Below are 26,848 nucleotides of genomic sequence, written 5' to 3' on the forward strand. Positions count from 1 at the left end.
TCTTACTTCGTGTCTTGAGGACCTGTCTATCTTTTCCCTCTTTTCATATTCATAAACTTCTATTTCTGAAGTCCTTCCTTATTTCTGTGGTTACTAATAACCTACATCTTATCTTTAGATAAGAAGGCCGAAGAATCAGACTACACGAACACACATCCACATATACAGAAATATACACTACTACGCGAACATTAAATTATATAACACAAATTCTGTCACAATGTGAGAACCGCCAGGTGTTGTAGGGGAAAAAGTGTGTACATAGGGAATTCTGCGCACATATATGGGGAGTTATGATGGTTCTACATCGAATATACATAAGGGGAGGTGCCTATACATAACGAACAACTATAAAATAGTAATGAGTAATAGTTAAATAAGAAATAAGGTGTGACCAATGTCAGTGCCCTAAAAACTCCGATGAATTGAAGGATAGTGGGACATAAGTTGTAAAAAATAAACATAATATCTATTGAAAGTATAAAAGTTGATAAGTAGAGGAGGACTCTAGGGATTGAATGATATATTAAAGAATGAATGTAATGTTTAAGTTAAATTTATATCTGTACCAGAAGATACTTAATTACGGTATACATAGAAATGTATACTAGAGTAATGGGACCATTAGGCTTACTCAGAAAAGATAAAGGGGCATACACGCCATTCACTAAATATAAAGGGCAAATGTACCTACGAGGAGATAGTATGATCTGTGGCCTAAAAAGTAGAGATGTTTTGTAAGGGGTATACCTATCAGATTGCAAAGAGGAAGTGCTCTCATAAGGTCAACCCACAAGCAAAGGATAGGTGCTGATCCTAGGAGAAGGGGACAGTATTGTTACAAAAGTTACAAATTTTATAGGAATTATTCTGGAAAGTATAAATTCTATGAATGACTAGCATTATTATGTTTTGTAGAAATAAATGAGTGTCAAAAGAACACTTTTATTTCACCCGAGTTCCTCCAAGCTACAACTAATGAAAATAGTACCTACTAGGAAAAAGGTAGTACAAAAACATAAGAATAGAAAATAGATTATTCATGTGTCATATACACCTGACATTTTCGATTGAAAAAGAAAATAAAGAAAAGAGAAAAAGTCCTCACTATTCCTAAATATTAGTAAAGCTGACCAAAACCATGAGTAAATACTCATATTTTAATAACAAAGTAAAATAAGAAAAGAATATAGAAACAATAAGAGAAAGATAGTTGTTATGGAAAGGAGAGATGTGTATGTAAACCTGTGTAACAATGTATATTGTTAAGATATGAAATGTTGTTATGAATGATATTACTTGTATAATGATTACATATAAAATATCGCGTGTTGAGAGGGGGGAAATGTAGTGATCCGATAATTTCTGTGTAAATTCTAGAACTACTCAGCCTTCTACCATCTCGAACACATGATATTCCTGATACAAGTGTGGGATGGTAAAATCCTGCCTAATGCATGTCACTTAATTGTGTGTGCAGGTTTAAAATCAGTCGGAGGGAAGAAAGACACGGTGGTCGAATGGCACTGACAAGCACTTGTCAGGCAATCCATAGATGTTTTAAAGGAAGAACCATGGAGTTTTTATGCCGCTCTGTGCTTAATGTGCCATTCATTATTGTTAATTATAACAAGAACAGTTGAAAAAAAGTAGTATTGTGGACTATTGACTCAGGCTTGTTAGAGGCAAGACGTACTTTCAGACACTTTTTCTGAAAGTCATGGTGTCTAAACCAACTTTCTTTTGAATGTAAAATAATTTGTTTCTAATGTACGACTGTACAAGAGACTTGCTGGAGGTTACATATTTTGTGGAAAGTGAGAATTTTTTATTGTGCTTGGAAGTCAAATACATCGTTGATTGACAAAAAGTAAAGTTTGTTTGGCTACTTATTTCATGAGCCTAAAGAGGCTTGGAAGTTCCTGTTCCTAGCATTATTTGATGGAAAAGAAGTCAAGAGAGTTTCCAGCAGCCGGCTATCCAATAAAGAAGAGTGGCGGCAAATCCCAAGTAAGTAATCCCATAAGAAAGTGTGAAGTTTGTTTGTCTACTTTCGCAGTTTAAATGGTCGTAACACTTTAGACAGTTCGTCAGTAACCACAGATGGGTGTCCACTTCGTTCTTCTTGTACACTTGATCACGTCCTTCATTGAACAGTCTGACCCATCTTCTAACCATTGAATCACTCATAGCATTTTGTGTGTAAACCTCGCAGCTTTGCTGATGAATTTCCTTTGGTTTAACTTTCTTTGCATTTAGAAAACAAATCACAGATCTGATTTCACAATCGGCAGCATTTTCAACTATGGATGACATTATAAAGAAGCACTACAAAGCACACATCGGCAGCAGCACTCTGAAAATGGCACACATGTCTTCTCCTTGAGTCAGAGTAACTGCTGTGCATGCTTGGAACTGCAATAGTAGCACTGCCGCAGATAGAAATAGAAATGTAACTTACTTTGTTGACAACCCTCGTATAATGGTACGAGTGGGACACCTATTTGAAACGACACTCAAGTTTTCTTTGAACTGTTCAGCAACTGTATCATCTAAGTTGGGGGGGGGGGGGGGGGTCAGTAAAAGGAACCAATTGTTAATTTATTCCAGTTGACAAGTATGACTCATAGGAGCAACTACTAATATATAGGAACTATCTACTTCAATTTCACCACAGGGTAAATTACTTCTGACAGGAGTAAACACTCCACCACCAACTACAGTTAATCTGCCCTTTGTAAACACAGTTAGGTCCTTTGTATAAATCTCAGCTGAAATTATTTCCAACTGTAGGCAGCTTCCGAAACTAATGATTTGAGATTCAGTGTGTGTTATTGGCGCTTGGGGTTGTGCTTCTTTGTCAACATAGCTGAGACAGTTTGCTGTGTCTGCCCTGTTCTTCAGTTTTGCTGCACCCTTTGAAACTGAAGCTCTTTCTGCAGTTTCCCAAAGCCCTCTAACCTAAAAAACTGCCCAGACCCCTCCACATAGGCCTCACTATCCGTATAGCCACTTCCTGTGTATAATGGACTCCTGACCTACTTAGCTGAAGCTGGAAGCCACCACCTTACAGCGCAAGAAGAGGAATCTGCAGCCTACATGGTCTCTGAGCTGTCTGAGCCTCTGATTCGTACGCACCATTTGGCTGTGTACCAAAGGACCACAGTCAGTTCTGTCAACGATGCTACAGATGGTGAGCTCCACCTTTATGTCACAGTCAAGTAAAGCAAGTATTTACTACTTCAGCTAGCCACCTGAAACCAGAGAGAAACTCTTCCAATCCAAAGTGACACACATCAACAGTACCAACATGAGCCATGACCTGCAGTTAGCTGCACCCTGCACTCGCCATGGTGTCGGGAAGCACCCACCCCACATCTGTATAGCTCTTAGCAGTTTGCGCACAGAATGCACACCAGCTTCCTTCCCCTCCTTTGTAGACTTACCCCTAAGTGGCCCCATCACGTGCCTAACATCGGAGTTCCCAACTACCATAAATTCCACCGTCTGTGAATGCCCAGACCTTGCAGGCTGAGAGGATTGCTGTGGAAAAGGAGGCAAAATGTGCAGTACTACTGCTAGATGGATATAAAATGAAGTGATACTCTATGTACCTTTCAGAACAATAGTTTCTTTGGGAAGGTTAAAAAGGAAGGACAGGGCACCCAGACCCAAGCATAAGAGAGAAACCATGACGGCAGTAGTGTGCATTAGGATGTGTTTTAGTTTGTTTGTGAATGAGTGTACTTTGTCCTAGAAAAGGAAGCAGAGCTCGAAAGCTGGAGAATACCAATCATGCCCACAAAAGTTTGGATTGTCATAGAGTTTACTACAATGTCTTGTTATAATACACCCATTGAGGTTTGTACAATACCTTATTAAGAAAACAAACATTCTTACTTCTGAAAACAAGAACAATTTTGGTTAGTTACAAAAAATCATTTCAAAACAGAGTAGGCTCTCTCCTAAGTGTACATTTTGCAAAAAACAAAAACAGCGAAAATCTTTAACTCATGATGATGATTATCAGTATTTACCTCCCCGCGCGCAGATAAGTTCTTCCACTCTGTGAGGCATTCTGTAGGTGAGACCATGACCATGACCATGACCATCTTGGGGTATGAGGTCCCACTCCTTAATGTCAGCCTCATTGAGGTTCTAAAGATTGTTGGTTGATTGGGGGGGAGGGAACCAAGTGAGGTCATCAGTCTCATCAAATTAGGGAAGGATGGGGAAGGAAGTCAGCAGTACCCTTGCAAAGGAACTGTCCTGGAATTTGCCTGAAGCGATTTGGGGAAATTATGGAAAACCTATATCAGGATGGCCGGATGCGAGTTTGAACTGAGTCCTGCGCACTAATCACTACGCTGCCTCGCTCAGTTCTAAAGATTGTCAGGAGGATCCAAACACTGTGCAGTGCCCACCTTCAACATGTCCCATGCACACTCAGTTGCATTCATGTCTGTGGACTGTGCTGGCCAGTACATTTGTTTGATGTTGCAGTTTTGAAGACACTGAGACAGTCCTAGAGTATGGTGCGGTGGTGTATTGTCATCGCCTAGGATGAAGTTATCACTGACTTCACATCTGTATTACCTTATGATCATTTGTAGGACCTCTTGGAGGTATCGGGGACTGGTCAACTTTGCCATAGATGGGAATTGGAGGGGACTGCCATCCCATCATTATTGCCATCCAGAACATTACCTTTACACCTGCAAATGAGGCGACTTCCTGAACATATTTTGGCATTCCTGGTGTCATCTAACACTTCTCCAAACCCTAACACGTCTAGTGTCCTGTCACAAACCAGTCCCGATCTCGTCAGCAGACATGACGTTACTCCTCTCTGCAATCATCAAATGTTGATGTGTAAAAGCCCAAGTCCTTCAACTACGTCGGTTCTGCAATCTACTGTGCACTTTTTGTTGTGAGATACAAATGCCTGTTGCACGCAAGGACTCATTTCAGTTATTTCTGGTAGTTGATGTTGGGTGCCTGTGAGCTGGCAGTTGGAGGAAACAATCTTGCATTAGTGTTATCATATGAGGATGACCAGTTGGAGGTCTGTTCACATTTCCCATCTTTCTGTACTTTCTCCACACCTTAGAGACATCTACATCTACATCTACATCTACATTTATACTCCGCAAGCCACCCAACGATGTGTGGCGGAGGGCACTTTACGTGCCACTGTCATTACCTCCCTTTCCTGTTCCATTCGCGTATGGTTCGCGGGAAGAACGACTGTCTGAAAGCCTCTGTGCACGCTCTAATCTCTCTAATTTTACATTCGTGATCTCCTCGGGAGGTATAAGTAGGGGGAAGCAATATATTCGATACCTCATCCAGAAACGCACCCTCTCGAAACCTGGCGAGCAAGCTACACCGCGATGCAGAGTGCCTCTCTTGCAGAGTCTGCCACTTAAGTTTGTTAAACATCTCCGTAATGCTATCACGGTTACCAAATAACCCTGTGACGAAACGCGCCGCTCTTCTTTGGATCTTCTCTATCTCCTCCGTCAACCCGATCTGGTGCGGATCCCACACTGATGAGCAATACTCAAGTATAGGTCGAACGAGTGTTTTGTAAGCCACCTCCTTTGTTGATGGACTACATTTTCTAAGGACTCTCCCAATGAATCTCAACCTGTTACCCGCCTTACCAACAATTAATTTTATATGATCATTCCACTTCAAATCGTTCTGCACGCATACTCCCAGATATTTTACAGAAGTAACTGGTACCAGTGTTTGTTCCGCTATCATATAATCATACAATAAAGGATCCTTCTTTCTGTGTATTCTCAATACATTACATTTGTCTATGTTAAGGGTCAGTTGCCACTCCCTGCACCAAGTGCCTATCCGCTGCAGATCTTCCTGCATTTCGCTACAATTTTCTAATGCTGCAACTTCTCTGTATACTACAGCATCATCCGCGAAAAGCCACATGGAACTTCCGACACTATCTACTAGGTCATTTATATATATTGTGAAAAGCAATGGTCCCATAACACTCCCCTGTGGCACGCCAGAGGTTACTTTAACGTCTGTAGACGTCTCTCCGTTGATAACAACATGCTGCGTTCTGTTTGCTAAAAACTCTTCAATCCAGCCACACAGCTGGTCTGATATTCCGTAGGCTCTTACTTTGTTTATCAGGCGACAGTGCGGAACTGTATCGAACGCCTTCCGGAAGTCAAGAAAAATAGCATCTACATGGGAGCCTGTATCTAATATTTTCTGGGTCTCATGAACAAATAAAGCGAGTTGGGTCTCACACGATTGCTGTTTCCGGAATCCATGTTGATTCCTACATAGTAGATTCTGGGTTTCCAAAAACAACATGATACTCGAGCAAAAATCATGTTCTAAAATTCTACAACAGATCGACGTCAGAGATATAGGTCTATAGTTTTGCGCATCTGCTCGACGACCCTTCTTGAAGACTGGGACTACCTGTGCTCTTTTCCAATCATTTGGAACCTTCCGTTCCTCTAGAGACTTGCGGTACACGGCTGTTAGAAGGGGGGCAAGTTCTTTCGCTTACTCTGTGTAGAATCGAATTGGTATCCCGTCAGGTCCAGTGGACTTTCCTCTGTTGAGTGATTCCAGTTGCTTTTCTATTCCTTGGACACTTATTTCGATGTCAGCCATTTTTTCGTTTGTGCGAGGATTTAGAGAAGGAACTGCAGTGCGGTCTTCCTCTGTGAAACAGCTTTGGAAAAAGGTGTTTAGTATTTCAGCTTTACGCTTGTCATCCTCTGTTTCAATACCTAGTATTTTACTTTCGAATTCACTAAACGCTTCACGCATAGCCCTCCTTACGCTAACTTTGACATCGTTTAGCTTCTGTTTGTCTGAGAGGTTTTGGCTGCGTTTAAATTTGGAGTGAAGCTCTCTTTGCTTTCGCAGTAATTTCCTAACTTTGTTGTTGTACCACGGTGGGTTTTTCCCGTCCCTCACAGGTTTACTCGGCACGTACCTGTCTAAAACGCATTTTACGATTGCCTTGAACTTTTTCCATAAACACTCAACATTGTCAGTGTCGGAACAGAAATTTTCGTTTTGATCTGTTAGGTAGCCTGAAATCTGCCTTCTATTACTCTTGCTAAACAGATAAACCTTCCTCCCTTTTTTTATATTCCTATTAACTTCCATATTCAGGGATGCTGCAACGGCCTTATGATCACTGATTCCCTCTTCTGCGCTTACAGAGTCGAAAAGTTCGGGTCTGTTTGTTATCAGTAGGTCCAAGATGTTATCTCCACGAGTCGGTTCTCTGTTTAATTGCTCGAGGTAATTTTCGGATAGTGCACTCAGTATAATGTCACTCGATGCTCTGTCCCTACCACCCGGCCTAAACATCTGAGTGTCCCAGTCTATATCTGGTAAATTGAAATCTCCACCTAAGACTATAACATGCTGAGAAAATTTATGTGAAATGTATTCCAAATTTTCTCTCAGCTGTTCTGCCACTAATGCTGCTGAGTCGGGGGGTCGGTAAAAGGAGCCAATTATTAACCTAGCTCGGTTGTTGAGTGTAACCTCCACCCATAATAATTCACAGGAACTATCCACTTCTACTTCACTACAGGATAAACTACTACTAACAGCAACGAACACTCCACCACTGGTTGCATGCAATCTATCCTTTCTAAGCACCGTCTGTACGTTTGTAAAAATTTCGGCAGAATTTATCTCTGGCTTCAGCCAGCTTTCTGCGCCTATAACGATTTCAGCTTCGGTGCTTTCTATCAGCGCTTGAAGTTCCGGTACTTTACCAACGCAGCTTCGACAGTTTACAATTACAATACCGATTGCTGCTTGGTCGCCGCATGTCCTGACTTTGCCCCGCACCCGATGAGGCTGTTGCCCTTTCTGTACTTGCCCGAGGCCATCTAACCTAAAAAACCGACCAGCCCACGCCACACAACCCCTGCTACCCGTGTAGCCGCTTGTTGCGTGTAGTGGACTCCTGACCTATCCAGCGGAACCCGAAACCCCACCACCCTATGGCGCAAGTCGAGGAATCTGCAGCCCACACGGTCGCAGAACCGTCTCAGCCTCTGATTCAGACCCTCCAATCGGCTCTGTACCAAAGGTCCGCAGTCAGTCCTGTCGACGATGCTGCAGATGGTGAGCTCTGCTTTCATCCCACTAGCGAGACTGGCAGTCTTCACCAAATCAGATAGCCGCTGGAAGCCAGAGAGGATTTCCTCCGATCCATAGCGACACACATCATTGGTGCCGACATGAGCGACCACCTGCAGTTGGGTGCACCCTGTACCCTTCATGGCATACGGAAGGACCCTTTCCACATCTGGAATGACTCCCCCCAGTATGCACACGGAGTGCACTTTGGTTTTCTTCCCCTCCCTTGCTGCCATATCCCTAAGGGGCCCCATTACGCGCCTGACGTTGGAGCTCCCAACTACCAGTAAGCCCACCCTCTGCGACCGCCCGGATCTTTCAGATTGAGGGGCAACCTCTGGAACAGGACAAGCAGCCATGTCAGGCCGAAGATCAGTATCAGCCTGAGACAGAGCCTGAAACCGGTTCGTCAGACAAACTGGAGAGGCCTTCCGCTCAGCCCTCCGGAATGTCTTTCGCCCCCTGCCACACCTTGAGACGACCTCCCACTCTACCACAGGTGAGGGATCAGCCTCAATGCGGGCAGTATCCCGGGCAACCATAGTCGTAGTCCGATCGGGGGATGCGTGGGACGAGCTGGCTGTCCCCGACAAACCCCCATCCGGACTCCCACAGTGATGACCATTGGCAACAGCCTCTAGCTGTGTGACCAAAGCCAACACTGCCTGAAGCTGGGAGCGAAGGGATGCCAACTCAGCCTGCATCCGAACACAGCAGTTGCAGTCCCTATCCATGCTAAAAACTGTTGTGCAAAGAACGTCTGAACTAATCTACAGAGAGCGCAAACAAATCGACATAAAATTTAAACGGTTATTAAAATACAAGATTGCCTAGTAAATGCAGTAATGCTGCCACTTGTGCACTGCTGACACACTGCTCGGCGGCGGAAGGAGACTACGCGATTTTACACTATTCAGGTACTAAAACGCGATGCTACAACTCTCAAATACTATAATACGCCCGAAATTCATGATTTAAACAATGCAAGTACCAAAAACACGCAAAGAAATTAAGAATTAAACTATGTAACAAATGAATGAGCTAGGAGTATACGACTTGCTGCTGCAGCTGCTTATCCAACGGCGGCAGGGAGCACACTGACTGTGACCAACCGACACTGGCCGTTCAAAATAAAAGCAGAAGACAGATGACTACGCGAATTTACACTATTCAGGTACTAAAACTCGATGCTGCAACTCTCAAATACTATAATACGCCCGAAATTTATGAATTAAACAATGCAAGTACCAAAAACACGCAAAGAAATTAAGAATTAAACTATGTAACAAATGAGTGAGCTAGGAGTATACTACTTGCTGCTGCAGCTGCTTATCCAACGGCGGCAGGGAGCACATCACTGTGAGTGACTTCTAACCATTCAGCAACATCTTGCTATGTATGACATGCTGAAAGTAAAGCCACTATCTGACCCTATCAAAGTGTTGTATGCATATACATGACATGATTCTGCAATGCTGAACACGAACTGTTGTTTATACTGGACTGCTCGCACTGTGGCGCTGCAGCAGCAGCATGTTTTTCATGACTGGGAAATGGTCACAAAGCATGCCAGTAGTAAACTGTGTCCAGAATACGGTCTCTAACTGGTTAATGCTTGAAGTGCCTTGGTTAATGAGACCTCACTATCATAGACTACATTTTACAGTAGTATTCCAAACTTTTGTTGAGCAATGTATTTTCTGTTACTTGTGTCTACCGTATTTACTCGAATCTAAGCCGCACTTTTTTTCTGGTTTTTGTAATCCAAAAAACCGCCTGCGGCTTAGCATTGAGTGCAAAGTAATCGGAAGTTCCGAAAAATGTTGGTAGGTGCCGCCACAATTAACTTCTGCTGTCGAATATATGTAGCGCTACGCAGGCATGCTTTGCTGGCACAAAGATAAATACTGGCACCAAAACCTCTGTGTCAGTAAATAAATTTTTTTAAAAAGTGGAAGACGAGCTTTTTTTCTCCGCCCCGAGTTTCGACCACTGCATTTTCATACTTTATCCAACGAAGTAAATACAAATTCTGTATTGTTCATCTTCGAATGTAACAGCATTTCAATGCACTACGAAAATCCGACTGGCAAGACTGTTTGGGATGTTTGTCAATATGGCCAACTCTGCATTCTGAATTTTTTCCTACCTGTGAGAAAAGATGGTTGCTAATAGGAACTTTTATGAATTGTGAATCACATGCAGTATTCTCTTCACTATAAGAATGATATGAATATAAACATTTTGCCATGTATTCTTTCGTGTTTGCTGCTATCACATTTAAATCCTGTCCGCCTAATAAACTACGAAACTAGTGAGACAACAGCAAACGTGGAAGAATATAAATATCGTGTCATGTTTATATTCGTATTATTCTTATGCCTAATAGTGATACAGTCAGAAATGAAGCACGGCAATTCACTAGATTTTTAAATCTAAGATGACTAATTTCTGTGCAGAATGTAATGTACTAAAGAGGCGTCTGCAAAGATTTTCCAACAGAGAAAATTTTTCGCTACACTCTCGTTCAGAACATCTTCTATCATACGCAGTCTATTATTTGGTTCTTGTTTATCATTATGAAAGAAAGCAGCGTAAGTAACAACAAATTGCGATCTCTTGCCATTGTTTCGCTAATGAGACAATTCCTCTCTCTCTCTCTCTCTCTCTCTCTCTCTCTCTCTCTCTTTTCTTTTACACCTATAACAAAGAGAATGGCACTTATCAAATCAAAGAAAAATAAGCAATCAATTCAAACCAGACGAAGTACGTGAAAAAGGAATGGTACCCGTATAAATACGGATGGCGTGCCTGACGCATAGCAATGGCTACTTGGTAAAGCTTAACTGCTAAGCTTACGACTCGAACCAAACTACCGTAGCTGTATCGTCATTCATTCGACCTAAATCGTGTCTCATATTAGAATGGACCAACTTTGTTTCGATTTGGAGGTGCGGCCTAAAACTTTTCTCTCCCCTTGAATTTCTAGTCTCAAATTTCAGGTGCGGCTTAGATTCAGGAAAATTTTATTCCTCGATTTCAAGTCTCATTTTTCAGGTGCGGCTTGGATTTGAGTGCGGCTCAGATTCGAGTAAATACGGTATTCACCACACATTAGCCTGCTATAGGTGAGTGGTTGCCATTCCCCTATTTTATGTCATACCACCCAGGAAATTCCATTAGTATTAAAACTTTAAATAGGTATTGCAACTAAATGAAATTGTACAGTAGAAATTTTAGCAAGGGTAGCTAATGTGCAAGAACCATAAGAAGCTAAGTTGTGTTTTTATCTAGTCCGGTGCAAAATATATCATGAGAAGAATGACAGCTAGTACTAGAAATCATCAAAGTTCTCAAATCATTTAAAAACCTGCCCTCTTACAACAAAGTGACTATTGAAACTTTTAGGTGTCACAAGCAGTTTATAGTGAATTCAAATAAATATATGAAGCTTATTGAGCACCAGTTTATCAAAAAGCTGTTTGATAAATTAATTGTTGAAATTGGTTACAGATCCACAAATAACTCTCCACATCCAGGTTGTCAAAAGCGACTCATTTGGACCTGAGGTTCATTTAATAATTCTTCCAGTGAATGTGTCAGAAGGTATTCAGAGTTTGAGTTTGATCTAATTGTAATGGCATGCATGCCTGAACCCCAAACAAAACAACAAATTATTGCAACATTTGATGAAGATTCAATTCAGGACTCTTTTTTACAAAATAACTGTTCGATCTTTATCCATCTGCAATTCCCCATAGAATACATATGGTAGAAAATTTAGTCTGTACTTTTACAGCCGTAGTATCAAATCTTTCATGATGATAATAAATAACACTGTGTAGAGTTCTATGTGTTCATTCTGACTATGAAGTGCCCAAAGTTTTAGGTATATGCTTTTAAAAGATAGACCCATGTAAAATCACGGGTTCTATTGAAAATAAAAAACTTTATTACATGTGGAAGTTAAAATGTATCCTACATTTCTGCCTCCAGTTAGTTATGCATTCCATAGATCATATTCACAATAAATGTGATATGGAACATATCATCTGAGCAAATGTAGGTTGTTCTACCTCCAGTTATTTATGTGTTCCATAGATCAGTTTCCCTCCCACCATGGACCTTGCCGTTAGTGGGGAGGCTTGTGTGCCTCAGCGATACAGATAGCCGTACCGTAGGTGCAACTATAACGGAGGGGTATCTGTTGAGAGGCCAGATAAACGTGTGGTTCCGGAAGAGGGGCAGCAGCCTTTTCAGTAGTTGCAGGGGCAACAGTCTGGATGATTGACTGATCTGGCCTTGTAACACTAACCAAAATGGCCTTTCTGTGCTGGTACTGCGAACGGATAAAAGCAAAGGGAAACTACGGCTGTAATTATTTTCCGAGGGCATGCAGCTTTACTGTATGGTTAAATGATGATGGCGTCCTCTCGGGTAAAATATTCCAGAGGTAAAATAGTCCCCCATTCGGATCTCCAGGTCGGGATTACTCAGGAGGACGTTGTTATCAGGAGAAAGAAAACTGGCATTCTACGGATCGGAGCATGGAATGTCAGATCCCTTAATCAGGCAGGTAGGTTAGAAAATTTAAAAAGGGAAGTGGATAGCTTAAAGTTAGATGTAGTGGGAACTAGTGAAGTTCAGTGGCAGGAGGAACAAGACTTCTGGTCAGGTGAATAAAGGGTTATAAATACAAAATCAAATAGGGGTAATGGAGGAGTCTGTTTAATAATGAATAGGAAAATAGGAATGCGGGTAAGATACTACAAACAGCACAGTCAACGCATTATTCTGGACTAGATAGATACGAAGCCCACACCTACCACAATAGTACAAGTTTATAAGCCAACTAGCTCCGCAGATGACAAAGAGATTGATGAAATGTATGATGAGATAAAAGATTGATGAACTCTTTGGTTCAAGAACCATAAAAGAAGGTTGTATACATGGAGATACTGGAAGGTATCAGATAGATTATATAATGGTAAGGCAGAGATTCAAAAACCAGGTTTTAAACTGTAAGACATTTCCAGGGCAGATGTGGACTATGACCACAATTTATTGGTTATGAACTGTAGATTAAAACGGAAGAAATTGCAAAAAGGTGGGAAATTGAGGAATTGGGACCTGGATAAACTGAAAGAACCAAAGGTTGTAGAGAGCTTCAGGGAGAGCGTTAGGGAACGATTGACAAGATGGGGGAAAGAAATACAGTAGAAGAAGAATGGGTAGCTTTGAGAGATGAAAAAGTGAAGGTAGCAGAGGATCAAGTAGGTAAAAAGACGAGGGCTAATAGAAATCCTTGGGTAACAGAAGAGATATTGAACTTAATTGATGAAAGGAGAAAATGCAGTAAATGAAGCAGGCAAAAAGGAATACAAACATCTCAAAAATGAGATCGACAGGAAGTGCAAAATAGCTAAGCAGGGATGGCTGGAGGACAAATGTAAGGAGGCACATACCTCTAAGGGTAAGATAGATACTGCCTACAGGAAAATTAAAGAGACCTTTGGAGAAAAGAGGACGACTTGCATGAATATCAAGAGCACAGATGGAAACCCAGTACTAAGCAAAGAAGGGAAAGCAGAAAGGTGGAAGAAGTATATAGAGGGTCTATAGAAGGGCGATATTCTTGAGGACAATATTATAGAAATGGAAGAGAATGTAGATGAAGATGAAATGGGAGATATGATACCGCGTGGAGAGTTTGACTGAGCACTGAAAGATCTAAGTCAAAACAAGGCCCCGGGAGTAGACAACATCCTATCAGAGCTAATGACAGCCTTGGGAGACCCGGGCCTAACAAAACTCTACCATTCAGTGAGCAAGATGTATGAGAGAGGCGAAATACCCTCAGACTTCAAGAAGAATATAATAATTCCTATCCCAAAGAAAGCAGGTGTTGACAGATGTGAAAATTACCGAACTATCAGTTTAATAAGCCACAGCTACAAAATACTAACACGAATTCTTTACAGACGAATGGAAAAACTGGTAGAAGCTGACCTCGGGGATGATCAGGGTGGATTCCGTAGAAATGTTGGAACACGTGAGGCAATACTGACCCTACGATTTATCTTAGAAAATAGATTAAGGAAAGCAAACCTACGTTTCTAGCATTTGTAGACTTAGAGAATGCTTTTGACAATGTTGAGTGGAATGCTTTCTTTCAAATTCTGAAGGTGGCTGGGGTAAAATACAGGTAGTGAAAGGCTATTTACAATTTGTACAGAAAGCAGATGGCAGTTATAAGAGTGGAGGGCATGAAAGGGAAGCAGTGGTTGGGAATGGAGTGATACAGGGTTGTAGCCTATCCCCGATGTTATTCAATCTGTATATTGAGCAAGCAGTAAAGAAAACAAAAGAAAAATACGGAGTAGGTATTAAAATCTATGGAGAAGAAATAAAAACTTTGAGGTTCGCTGATGACATGGACCTGGAAGAGCAGTTGAACGGAATTGACAATGTCTTGATAGGAGGATATAAGATAAACATCAACAAAAGCAAAACGAGGATCATGGAATGTAGTCAAATTAAATCGGGTGATGCTGCCGGAATTAGATTAGAAAACGAGACACTTAAAGTAATAAAGGAGTTTTGCTATTTGGGGAGCAAAATAACTGACAATGGTCGAAGTAGAGAGGATATAAAACGTAGACTGGCAATGGCAAGGAAAGGGTTTCTGAAGAAGAGAAATTTGTTAACACCGAGTTTAGATTTAAATGTCTTTAAAGTCGTTTCTGAAAGTATTTGTATGGATTGTGGCCATGTATGGAAGTGAAACGTGGACGATAAATAGTTTAGACAAAAAGAGAATAGAAGCTTTCAAAATGTGGTGCTACAGAAGAATGCTGAAGATTAGATAGGTAGATCACATAACTAATGAGGAGGTATTGAATAGAATTGGAGAGAAGAGAAATTTGTGGCACAACTTGACTAGAAGAAGGGATCGGTTGGTAGGACATGTTCTGAGGCATCAAGGGATCACCAATTTAGCTTTGGAGGGCAGGGTGGAGGGTAAAAATCGTAGAGGGAGACCAAGAGATGAGTACACTAAACAGATTCAGAAGGATGTAAGTTGCAGTAGGTACTGGGAGATGAAGAAGCTTGCACAGGGTAGAGTAGCACGGAGAGCTGCATCAAACCAGTCTCTGGACTGAAGACCACAACAACAACAACAGATCATTTTCACAGTAAATGTGATATGGAACGTGTCATCTGATCAAATGTTTCTCGACGTTATAGAAAGATTTGTTAAAGAGAAACATATTTAATCTACATCCGATAACAGTGTAGCTGACTGAGATATTTTGTTTCCATGGGTAGATTGTCAAAGAATTGCCTATTTCACTCATTTCTGTACTGAAATTAGATTAAGTAAGGTAATGCAAGTCATTATTCCTACTAGTTCTGTACTTGTGAATGTCTCTTGTCACTGTCAGGCTCAACTGGATTGTTAAAATAGATTTCAAAAGTGAATAAGTGCACTGGGTGGCTTTGGTTATTGTTTCCAGTTGCTTAAATAGATGCTTGCAAGATGTATGTGTGTAAATCCCACACGTAATTTTAATTACCTTCTTTTGTGTAACGAATACTTTTTGCCGCAATAAGGAATTTCATCCCCATGACCCCAAATGTAATTCAGTAAGACAAAAGTGAAGCAGACTATGCAAAATATGTTTACTTACTGACTTCTGCACCCCCAAAATTGACAATTACTCTTATGGCTAACTGAAGCTACATACTGTGTGGTTTTCACAGTTCATCAAAAACTTGGAATTTTCTACCTTCTTTATTATTAAGGTTAATAAGGGGTGGGGTGGTTTTGTCAGTACGAAACTGGATGATCAGTGTTTTTTAAAGGTTCTACTTGCATGAAACCATTGAGTAACTTTCATGAAAACATCATTTACTATTTTCTCTGCTGATATTTCATTGCTTGGCATAACTTTCGGCATTCCAAAATAAATAAGAACTATTCCAGGCATGTGCAGAATCATATATTCATAAATAGTTAATTTTTCTAATGCAATATTATCACTGATACGGTCAAATGCCTTTGATAAGTCACAGAAGATTGTAACAAGATATTTTATCACTTAAAGTTTTTATTATGTGTTTAGTAGGCTAAATATCTCATTAGAGTGGCCCTTTTGAAATCCAATTTGTGATTGGCTAAGCATCCTGTTACTATACTGTTGGGTGACAACCCTGGAGTACATTATCTTCTCAAAAATTGTAGATAAATATGTAATTATTGGCACTGTATGATTGTTATTGATATCTGTAGAGTCACTCCTCTAATAATGGCCTAAGGAAAAATATCCTGAATTAATGACGCACTGCATAAGTGCCCAAGAACATTACATATTATAAGGCCTCAACTTTTTGGTAGCTCATTGAAGACATTATCCACCCATAGGAACTTTTATTTTTTAGAGTCGTGGTCTTCCTCATTTCAGATGTGAATGTGGGATTAATTTTTATTTTACAGAATGTCCTATATCTAGATTCTTTCGCATAAAATTTCATTTTTCTTCTGAACTGTTTGCAATTTTTATTTTACAGTATGTCCTATATGGTGATTCTTTGGCATAAAGTTTTGCTTTTTCTTCTGAACTATTTGCACAAATATCCTCACTTATTTTCAAAAAGTAATTGTTAAAAACTTCTGCTACACATGAACTGTCTTTTGCAATGCTCCCTTTCTCCTAAACAGAAACGATCTCATCTTCTGTGGCTTCTTTCCCTGTCTGTGTTTTAATGGTATGGTTTATACATGTCCCATTTTTGTTGTAAAGATTCTCTGATAACTGTGGTGAGCCAAGATTTCTTTGATGACTCACCAGTTTTGCATTTAATTATCTTTTTGGAAAACTACATTCAAAAGTTGTCCGGGTGTGGGTAGGATTCCGGACAAGCTTAATTATGTAATAGAACAATTCAGCTGCTCCTGGAATCAAAATCTAGACAACTTTGCCTGCTATCGACATTGAGACTGGCAAGGTATCAGTCTTGGAAGAATGTCGTGTTTTTAATTTTGAAGTTGGATAACAAATGAAAAAAGAAATACTTTTTGTGTGGTATAATTACAAATTAAAAATTCCCCTATTTTTCCTTTATTTGTAGTGTGAAACCGTGCTTCTTGCCAAATTTCATTGTTCTAGGTGAGCAGGAAGTAACCTATAGGTTTTAATGAATAAGTTTGCAAGTATCAAAACATGCAACATATATGGCCATATCTGTTGACAGCATTGACTTAGAAGCTTAACTTCTATATATCACCAGGAGGCCAGTATGTGATGTACATTTCAACTTCATATGTCTCAATGTTTCTAAGGAGAATTGGTCTTAACAGACAGCAAGCAGGCTGTTGGATAACAAATGACAACAAAAAAATATTTGTTTGGGTAATATAAGTATGAAATAACAGTTTCTGTATTTTTTCCTTTGCTTTTATTGTGAAAGCTTACTGCTTTCCAAATTTCATGATTCCTGTTCAATGGGAACTACCCTATAGGTTTTGATAATCAAATTTGCAGGAACCAAAATATGTGACATAAAAGACCATATCTTTCGACTTACACTACTGGCCATTAAAATTGCTACAGCATAAAGATGACGTGCTACAGACGCGAAATTTAACCGACAGGAAGAAGATGCTGTGACATGCAAATGATTAGCTTTTCAGAGCATTCACACAAGGTTGGCGCCGGTGGCAACACCTACAATATGCTGACATGAGGGAAGCTTCCAACTGATTTCTCGTACACAAACAGCAGTTGACCAGCGTTGCCTGGTGAAACGTTGTTGTGATGCCCCGTGTAAGGAGGAGAAATGCGTACCATCACATTTCCAACTTTGATAAAGGTCGGATTGCAGCCTATCTCGATTGCTGTTTATCGTATCGCGACATTACTGCTCACGTTGGTCGAGATCCAATGACTGTTAGCAGAATATGGAATCAGTGGGTTCAGAAGGGTAATACAGAACACCGTGCTGGATGCCAACAGCCTCGTATCACTAGCAGTCGAGATGACAGGCATCTTATCCACATGGCTGTAACGAATCGTACAGCCATGTCTCGATCCCTGAGTCAACAGATGGGGACATTTGCAAGACAACAACCATCTGCAGGAACAGTTCGACAACGTTTGCAGCAGCATGGACTGTCAGCTCGGAGACCATGGCTGCGGTTACCCTTGACACTGCATCACAGACAAGAGCGCCTGTGATGGTGTACCCAACAGCGAACCTTGGTGGACGAATGCCAAACGTCATTTTTTCGGATGAATCCAGGTTCTGTTAACAGCATCATGATGGTCGCATCCGTGTTTGGCGACATCGCGGTGAACGCACATTGGAAGCGTGTAGTTGTCATCGCCATACTTGCATATCACCTGGTGTGATGGTATGGGGTGCCATTGGTTACACGTCTCGATCACCTCTTGTTCGCATTGATGGCACTTTGAACAGCGGATGTTACATTTCAGATGTGTTACGACCCATGGCTCTACCCTTCATTTGATCCCTGCGAAACCCTACATTTCAGCAGGATAATGCACGACCGCATGTTGAAGGTTCTGTACGGGCCTTTCTGGATACAGAAAATGTTCAACTGCTACCCTGGCCAGCACATTCTCCACATCTCTCACCAATTGAAAATGTCTGGTCAGTGGTGGCTAAGCAACTGGCTCGTCACAATACATCAGTCACTATTCTTGATGAACTGTGGTATCGTGTTGAAGCTGCATGTGGAGCTGTACCTGTACACACCATCCAAGCTCTGTTTGACTCAATGCCCAGGCGTATCAAGGCCGTTATTACGGCCAGAGGTGGTTGTTCTGGGTACTGATTTCTCGGGATCTATGCGCCCAAATTGCGTGAAAATGTAATCACATGTCAGTTCTAGTATAATATATTTGTCCAATGAATACCCGTTTATCATCTGCATTTCTTCTTGGTTAGCAATTTTAATGGCCAGTAGTGTAGAAGCTTATACTTACTACACCACTAAGGGACTATATATCATAGTATGCGACATAAATTTCACCTTGATATATCTGCCCATTGCTGAGAAAAAGAGATTTTCACCATTGAACAGGTAGACAGATCGACAACAAAGTGATCTTGTAAGGTTTCCTTTTTTACCGATTGAGGTATGAAACCCTAAAATGGATACAGTGTCATAAGAAATATGTAGAATTTAGAGCATACATTGAGTTCATTGTAAACTTCAGCCTGGTCATACATTTTTAAGCTTTCTTGAAAATTTTCAGTTGTTTTGTCAATAATCAGCCTCACTTTTTCTTTGAGTGTGTATTGAATGTACATGGATCTGAGTTATGTAATTTTGGCAGCTGTACATCATGATCTGACAATCTGTTTATCACATGATAGACAAGTATTTCTTTGACATCCTCTTCTTATGTGAATGCATTGTCTATAAGAGCACTGCTGTCTTGAGCAACTTGGGGAAGAAATTTATGACTGAATAGTGATCTGCCATGGCTTTTAAATTATATACACAAACCTCCCTCTGAATCAGTCTGTCTATTACTGAAAACTGTATCAAAATACGTAGAATATTATATAATTTTTAATATGTAGTGATAGTAAATTATAAGTGGTCAGTCACTTTACCCTTTAGATCTCTTAAAGAATTTTTCCATTAAAATCACTATAAGTTAACAATACCATCTTACTGTCATCCTGTAAACTATCCTGTATATTCTAACAAGCAATATTAACTCACAAGCACATGTTTCTGTGTCCTGATCAGCACAGAATTTATTTATCTATATTCATTTCTTCCTTTTTGATACTTTGTATCCAGCCAGTGCCGAGCTGGGACTGCTATGGGATTTCTCCAGTTCCATGTAGAACCAACCATACCTATAAAGAGGCTCTTATTAAGAAGAGGTTGTCACTCCTAATGGCACTTTAAAGCTACTGTTAAATGCCACACCCCACCTCCCTCCCATATGAGAGAAATCTGTATACTCCCTTCTGTCTGCGTCTAATGTACTTTGAAAGCATTTGCTCATCATTTAAGTGAAGTGGGATATGGGAACCAATGTGGTATTTACCTAGACAGATGTAGAAAACTTCCTAAAAAAACTCAGCCAAACTGGCTGTCGCACCAACCTGTATCATTTATTCAATTTATGGCCAGAGTGCCACCTCTTTTATCATAAATGGGCACTTTAATGTGGTAGGCTAACTGGGTGTGTATTGGATCTACATCAATATGTAGCTAATTTATAATCACTTACCTACATTAAGATTTTCTTTCTCTCTGGTCTGGGATTATATGGTAGTTAGCCAGGCAAATAATTTCTTTGCAAATACCTTGATCTTCCAACCAAATTAACATTGTAGAAGACATAATTCTGTAAAATCGAATAAGTCTTTTTGAAACACCGCCTATAATGCCAACTACTTTGTTTGCCAAAGTTTTTTTTTTTTTTTTTTTTCATTACTTTATCGAAATCAACATACTGTATTTACCCAATTATAAGATAACCTCTTTTTTTCCAGGAAGTTTCTTGAGAAAAATCTAATGATAATTACAGATTGTTTTACTGACATAAAGTATCTGCCTAAAAAGTTAACATTATACCAATTCTAAATGAATGCCATTTATTGATTGTCTGCATTTTGATAATATGAGCAGAAATAAACAAAAATAAATGATTTACATTAATTTGTGGACCATTTCTTTTGCACATTTTTCACTTGTTAGCACTGTCATCTGTGGTGTCACTATTTTTAATCATCATCTTAATAGCACAGCTGTGAAATTTGTATCTTCACTATCACAAATATTTGGCTTTTTCTTCCAAATATGTTGCCATTTATGAGGTGGTTGTTACTGTGGGACCTGAGAAAACAGCCGTTTTTATCCAAATAAATATTGGATTTTGCTTCCATAATGATGTGAGAATGTTACAATGTATCTCGCTTCTAAACATATTGTCTGCCCACCTCTCTCTCATTGGCTGCAGCTGACACACCCCTTTATTCCCATCATACGTCATGGTGTGTGTTGACTACATTGCAGCATAAATACACCACTGGTGAGTATGTAGAATTTTACTGTCTCCTACAGAAATGAATACTGTTGTTGAGTATTTGTCCAATTTTAAAGTCAGTTAATTCAGACTACAAATGGATTCAGGCAAGCTGTAGTTTAAATGTAGTAGAAATTCATAAAACCAAAGTACATCTTACAGATTCCCATGGTTGTCAACATGAAATAATTTGCTGCCTGCTCATTATTTCTCTCCCCACTCTCATTTAGTTCACAGCCAAGCTTGTATCACTGTTAACCCCTCCAACCCTTCTACAGTGCTGCTGTGCTTGAAGAACTGTGAAACACATGGCAATACCTTCTCCAGTGCAAGTCATATTTAACAACAGCAACTAATGCACATATAAAAGAACACTATCACGATTTAGTCCACTTCTCAATCTTGCGATCTACTAACATTTGTTGTTACTATCTCCATGATGGGTCTTGCTGCTGTAATGTATTCTTTCAACAGTGGTTAGCTAGTTTAAATTGATTTATTTCATTTGTTAGGTGTTTCATTCAGGATTAATTTTCCTTCTTATCTGAAGGTCACCATCTTGCTCTAAATCTGATTAAAAGTTGGTAACATTTGTACTTGGGTTTCTAATATGTGAACAGCAACCAAATTCTCATTTGGAACCCACTTGGTAAATAATTACAGTCTCTCATGATCAAATAAAATATTGAGCTCTGTTGTGAATCAGGTAATGTTTCTTGAAGGACAATATTTCTGTTTTTGACTGTTACCTTTACTTAAAAAGCAACAGTAATGTCTGTTTCATACATGTATCAGAGATTGCATTGTAAACCTGTTGAAATACAACAAGAGTTTGTAAGATTACAGAATTTAGTGCTATTTCCTTCTGTGTTTCCTAAAGTCGTCAAATTTTAAGCAGAGTGGTAGTTTGTTATATTGGCTACTTCATAGTTTCTTGCGTATCCCTTGCACCAGTGTCGCACGAGTCAAATGTTGTGATTGTTCGAGCAACGTCGATACTGTATCAAGTGTTTTGGCGTATCAGGAAGTCTTGAGCGTGTTAAAACGCGAGTATCATTAGCCCATCCCTGCCCTTCTGAAATCTTCAAAATAAATGAGCATGTGACCTCAATAGCCAAAGCTTCATCTGTAAATATGACTCCTATATACTCTATTAAGCAATGTTAAAATATTAACCTCAGCAATAATAGTGTAATCTGTATTTGTATTTTTTGAAAGATGAATTTGGGAAAAAAATCTCACCTTATAATAGGGTAAATATGGTATTTAATAGGTATCAATAATCATAACTTCATATGTAATATTGCTACCAGCTCAATATAATCTTTGTTGTGACATCATGAACATCACCTATCTTTCCATCTGTCAGCAGTGGGTTTGCACTGCTACATGACTTCGTCTTTCACACATATCCTGTACAGACATTGATTGTATTTTACATTCAGTGGAAATAATCAGTCATTATTATACTTTTTCTTTTCGTGTATGGTTCATTTTTGGTGTATCCATACTAATTTCATTATTGCTTCCACCATATCCGTATGTTTATTGGCCACATAAGGACATGTACTGCTCTAAAGGAACACTGACCTATTGTGTGTGTGTGTGTGTGTGTGTGTGTGTGTGTGTGTGTGTGTGTGAGTGAGAGGGGGGGGGGGATAGTTTTACAATTTTAGCTGCTGTTGAACCTTCCCGGTTTTATGGTCATGGTCCATGAACACATGAACCTTTTTGATTTATGGCTTTTTGTCCAGAGCTGCATTGGGTACCTAAAGAGGTGCTTTTGGTTCTGCTGAATCAGTGACTCATTGGAACCAAGTGCACCTTTGTCTTTACAGATATCAAACACATTTCTGGACAAAATGTCAAGAACAAAAATGTTTCATGAACCACAGTCATACAACCTGGAAGATTCATCAGCAGTTAAGACAACTGGTTGTGGAAGCCTTCATTGCATGTTACAAATATTTCCCATAGGTACTTTGAGAAAGTATTGGAGAAAATTACAAGTATTTAATGTTGTAGTCTTACATGGAGCTGCTATACTGAAAGCATTTATGTATCACCTTTCACTGAAAACTGATTTTAAATGTCATAGAATGACTTGCCAGTGCATCATCATTTTTATCATCATTTGTTTTGTTATTTCAGGTGTCTGAAATAGTCAGCTGCCGAAATTTGTTTGAAGCAGAATTCCTAATCGCTCTTTGCAGATACCTTTTACTTCAAGGATATGAAGAAACTGAAATTACCATATTGACAACTTACTCTGGGCAAATGTTCTACTTGAGGAAAGTAAGTGATTATGCTTGGTTTTATTCTGATATTTTGAGGAAGATATTTTGTTTAGCTATTCCATGAAATGCACATGGTTGAAATAAAAATAAATAAATAAAAAAAAAAACAAAGGAACACTCTAGACTATTTAAAGTAAATAAAATTTCTGGTCCGGTTAGTAATCTTGCAATGGCGATGAGTGCACACGGTAAAATAGCTTCAGTCACTAACTTAACATTTTAACCAGCAACAGAAAGAATAGTCACAATAAGAACATACAAGTCAGCATTATAAAATAATGAGACAGGAGAGACATAAAAAATTATGGTGCGTTGTAGATCATGAGAGAGTGTTTTTAGTGTGTTATTTTGGTTTTTTCAGAATCTTTTTTCACCTTCTGATATCTCAATTTCTGCAAAGAAACATTTTGTTATCACTAGCTTCTTTGGATGATGAATTCAGTCAATCTGCGACCCTTCAGATAGAATATTCATAAATACTGACTGCAATACAAGTTTAAATAATATTCACCCATTCTAAGCAAATATTTCTCATGTTACAAGGAAACAAAATGACTGACTTGCCTTGCCTTTGGAACACGAAATTCCTGTAAAAATAAATAAATAAAAAATAAATTTAAAAAATAAAAAACGTGTTCTTGTCGTTTGGATCTAAATGTGCCTTCTTCAGGGAGGAAAGAGGATTAGCATGTAGGAGAGGGACGGTTCACTCAAAATCCAGGTTCTGAGGGACCTACCTATTGTGGTGACAAATGGAGACAAAGATGAAGTGATAGTATGATGTCAAAGATGATTACTTGTAATTTTTTTTTTTGTATTTGTATGTTAGGGGAAAAACAATTACATTGATAAAAGTCACCGTCCCTCCTTCTATACTACTAAGCTGCTGTTATTACATAATACTTCAAATAACGTGTTTTGACCACAGACCAATGTTAGTTGTGTATATACTGACAAAATCATTATCTATACAAACATTAGAGTTTATCAGAATTTACATTCCTGGGTTCAGATATCCAGATAAGTTGTAGAAGCAGTGGCTAATGAGGGATTCTTTCAATTTGCATTTAAATATTTTGAGATTTTCAGTTTCCTGCCTGATACCAACTGCCAACCTGTTATTGACTTCTTTTACACCACAATACATAACTCTACTCTGAATCCCAGAGAGGGATGAATAGTCAGAATGGAAATTATTTCCACTTCTAGCATTGACATTGTGAATTACTGAGCTCATCCTAAATTAATTCTTGTTGTTGACCATATATATCATCATGTAGTACATGTATTGACATTTAAGTGTAAAAATTCCTAGGTCCCTGAAAAGGAAAAAGGCTTCCTCAAGATGTTTGGTTGCCAACTTTGTACAGTATCCCAATTCGGCTCTTCAGTAGAATAAATGCTTTCTTCATCTTAGTTGCAATGTCCCAGAAAATCTTTCCATAGGACAGAATTGAGTGAAAGTATGCTGGCAGTCCTCTGTGCTGGTCAACATGAGAGAGATTTCTGAGAGCAGAGCAGGCAGAACTGAGTGTATTGGTCAACTTGTCCACTAACTGATCCCATCACAGCTTATTACATAGAAACTTCATACATGGTGTCATATTGAGTGTATGCCCATTGATCTCTACTTTAGAATTTCAAAATATAAGATTTTTGAAGATTAAGTTTTCTGACTATTCATCCCTCTCTGGGATTCAGAATAGAGTTAATGTATTGGCTGTGAACCAATTGTAAGCCTGTTCCATTATTCATCTAACTCTGTGTGGTATGAATGTGTTGGTACTTTTCATCAATATACTTGTGTCCTCAGCAACCATTACAAGTTTTGAAGAGTTCTTCAGTGTCCCATTTAAATCATTTATGTAGACCAAGAGCAGGAGTACGCCAAGCACTGAACCTTATGGCATATCATATTTAATGTTTCCCAACTCTAATGCCATACCATTTTAGTTTCCCAATCAGAAATCAGTATTTAATGATCCACACAGTCAAAAGCCTTAGCAAAGCCCCAGAAATGCCAACAGGGTAATTTTTGTTGTTTAGTTCTACTAGAATTTTTACAGTATCCCAAGTATTGCATTCTCAATAGAGAAGCCTTTACAGAAACCAAACTGAGCATATTTTAAAAGGCTATTCTCAGAAACATGCTTCAGTATTCTATTGTAAACTTCTTTCTCAAAACTTTTCAGAATATAGGAATGAGCGAGATCAGTCTTTAGTTAGAGGTCAGTTACTTATGCCCCTTTTGTGTATTGGTGTTAATTATGATGCACGGGTACCCACAGGAGGGGGACGGGGAGGGAGAGGCAGAAAGACTGTAGAATTACCAGTTTTTATGTAAATGAGTTTCTCAGTTTTGAGGCGGGTCAAGCCACAAGAACTCTGTTTCATAGGTGACAAAAAACTTCTACTCTTCAGAATTTGGAAGGGCACCTACCTACAGAGTCCATATTGCAAATTGGTCTAATAATGTACATTACATTATTTTTAGTTAACTTTGACTGTTTCCACATTTATTGTCTCTTATCAGCTTTACAATGACCAGTTCCATTTCTCACAAAGAATATTCTTTACAGGTAGGTTCTTCCATCATCCTCTTCACTAGGGTGACATGCACTACTGAATCGTGTTCTTATAATTTCACAGCACTGACATTATTTTATGAAAAAAGTTCACACACAGTGGTCCTTGATAAACAACACAGAGCATGCCTAAAGTGTCAGTAATTCATAAATTGACTCAAATGAGAAGTACATGAAAGGTAACACAAATCATTGGTTGAAACTCAAAAAGTTAATTGAGTTATACTGCGAGTACGAATGATGGTCTCTATATGATATTACATGTATATCAAATGGGAACAGACTTGGAACCAATTCTAATATAATGTAAACGGGTCACAGTCTTCCAGCATTTCACGTCGATGTAACTTGTAGACTGACTTTTGTGGAGATGTGGGGATACTGATATTCAGCCACAGACACTCTTCACATAGATGTTGTTCATTTAGCTACTGATTGTAAACTTTACTACTATGTGAATCAAGCGATTGCTGGAAAAGTACTGAAAATTTTGATGTGGGGTTGGCCTTGTAAAGACTGGTGTATGAACATTTTAGTTTTTCACAAACCACATAATGGTTTAAAAATCTGCTAAGTCAAATTTAGCTAACTGGACTGAGTTATGTGTTACATCAGTAATTTGCTTTACAAAATATGTAGTGGGCTAATAAAATGTAAAGGTTCATGAAATCATACTGTATTCCTGAGTGAGGAATAACCCATTTATCAGTACAGGTGCCATGTTAAAAATTAT

At 39.2% G+C, this 26,848-nt stretch overlaps 1 protein-coding gene across 1 annotated transcript in view; it reads left to right on the forward strand.

Annotated features, from left to right (window-relative positions):
• The window catches only part of LOC126153247 (NFX1-type zinc finger-containing protein 1-like), a 453,816-nt gene that overhangs the window by 179,658 nt on the left and 247,310 nt on the right, over window positions 1–26,848 (forward strand). Inside the window, exon 7 of the mRNA XM_049916059.1 lies at window positions 23,385–23,528. Coding sequence (XP_049772016.1) covers window positions 23,385–23,528 — 144 coding nt within the window. The remainder of the gene's footprint in view (window positions 1–23,384; window positions 23,529–26,848) is intronic.

The sequence above is a fragment of the Schistocerca cancellata genome, chromosome 2 (assembly GCF_023864275.1).
Source record: "Schistocerca cancellata isolate TAMUIC-IGC-003103 chromosome 2, iqSchCanc2.1, whole genome shotgun sequence".
NCBI lineage: Eukaryota > Metazoa > Arthropoda > Insecta > Orthoptera > Acrididae > Schistocerca > Schistocerca cancellata.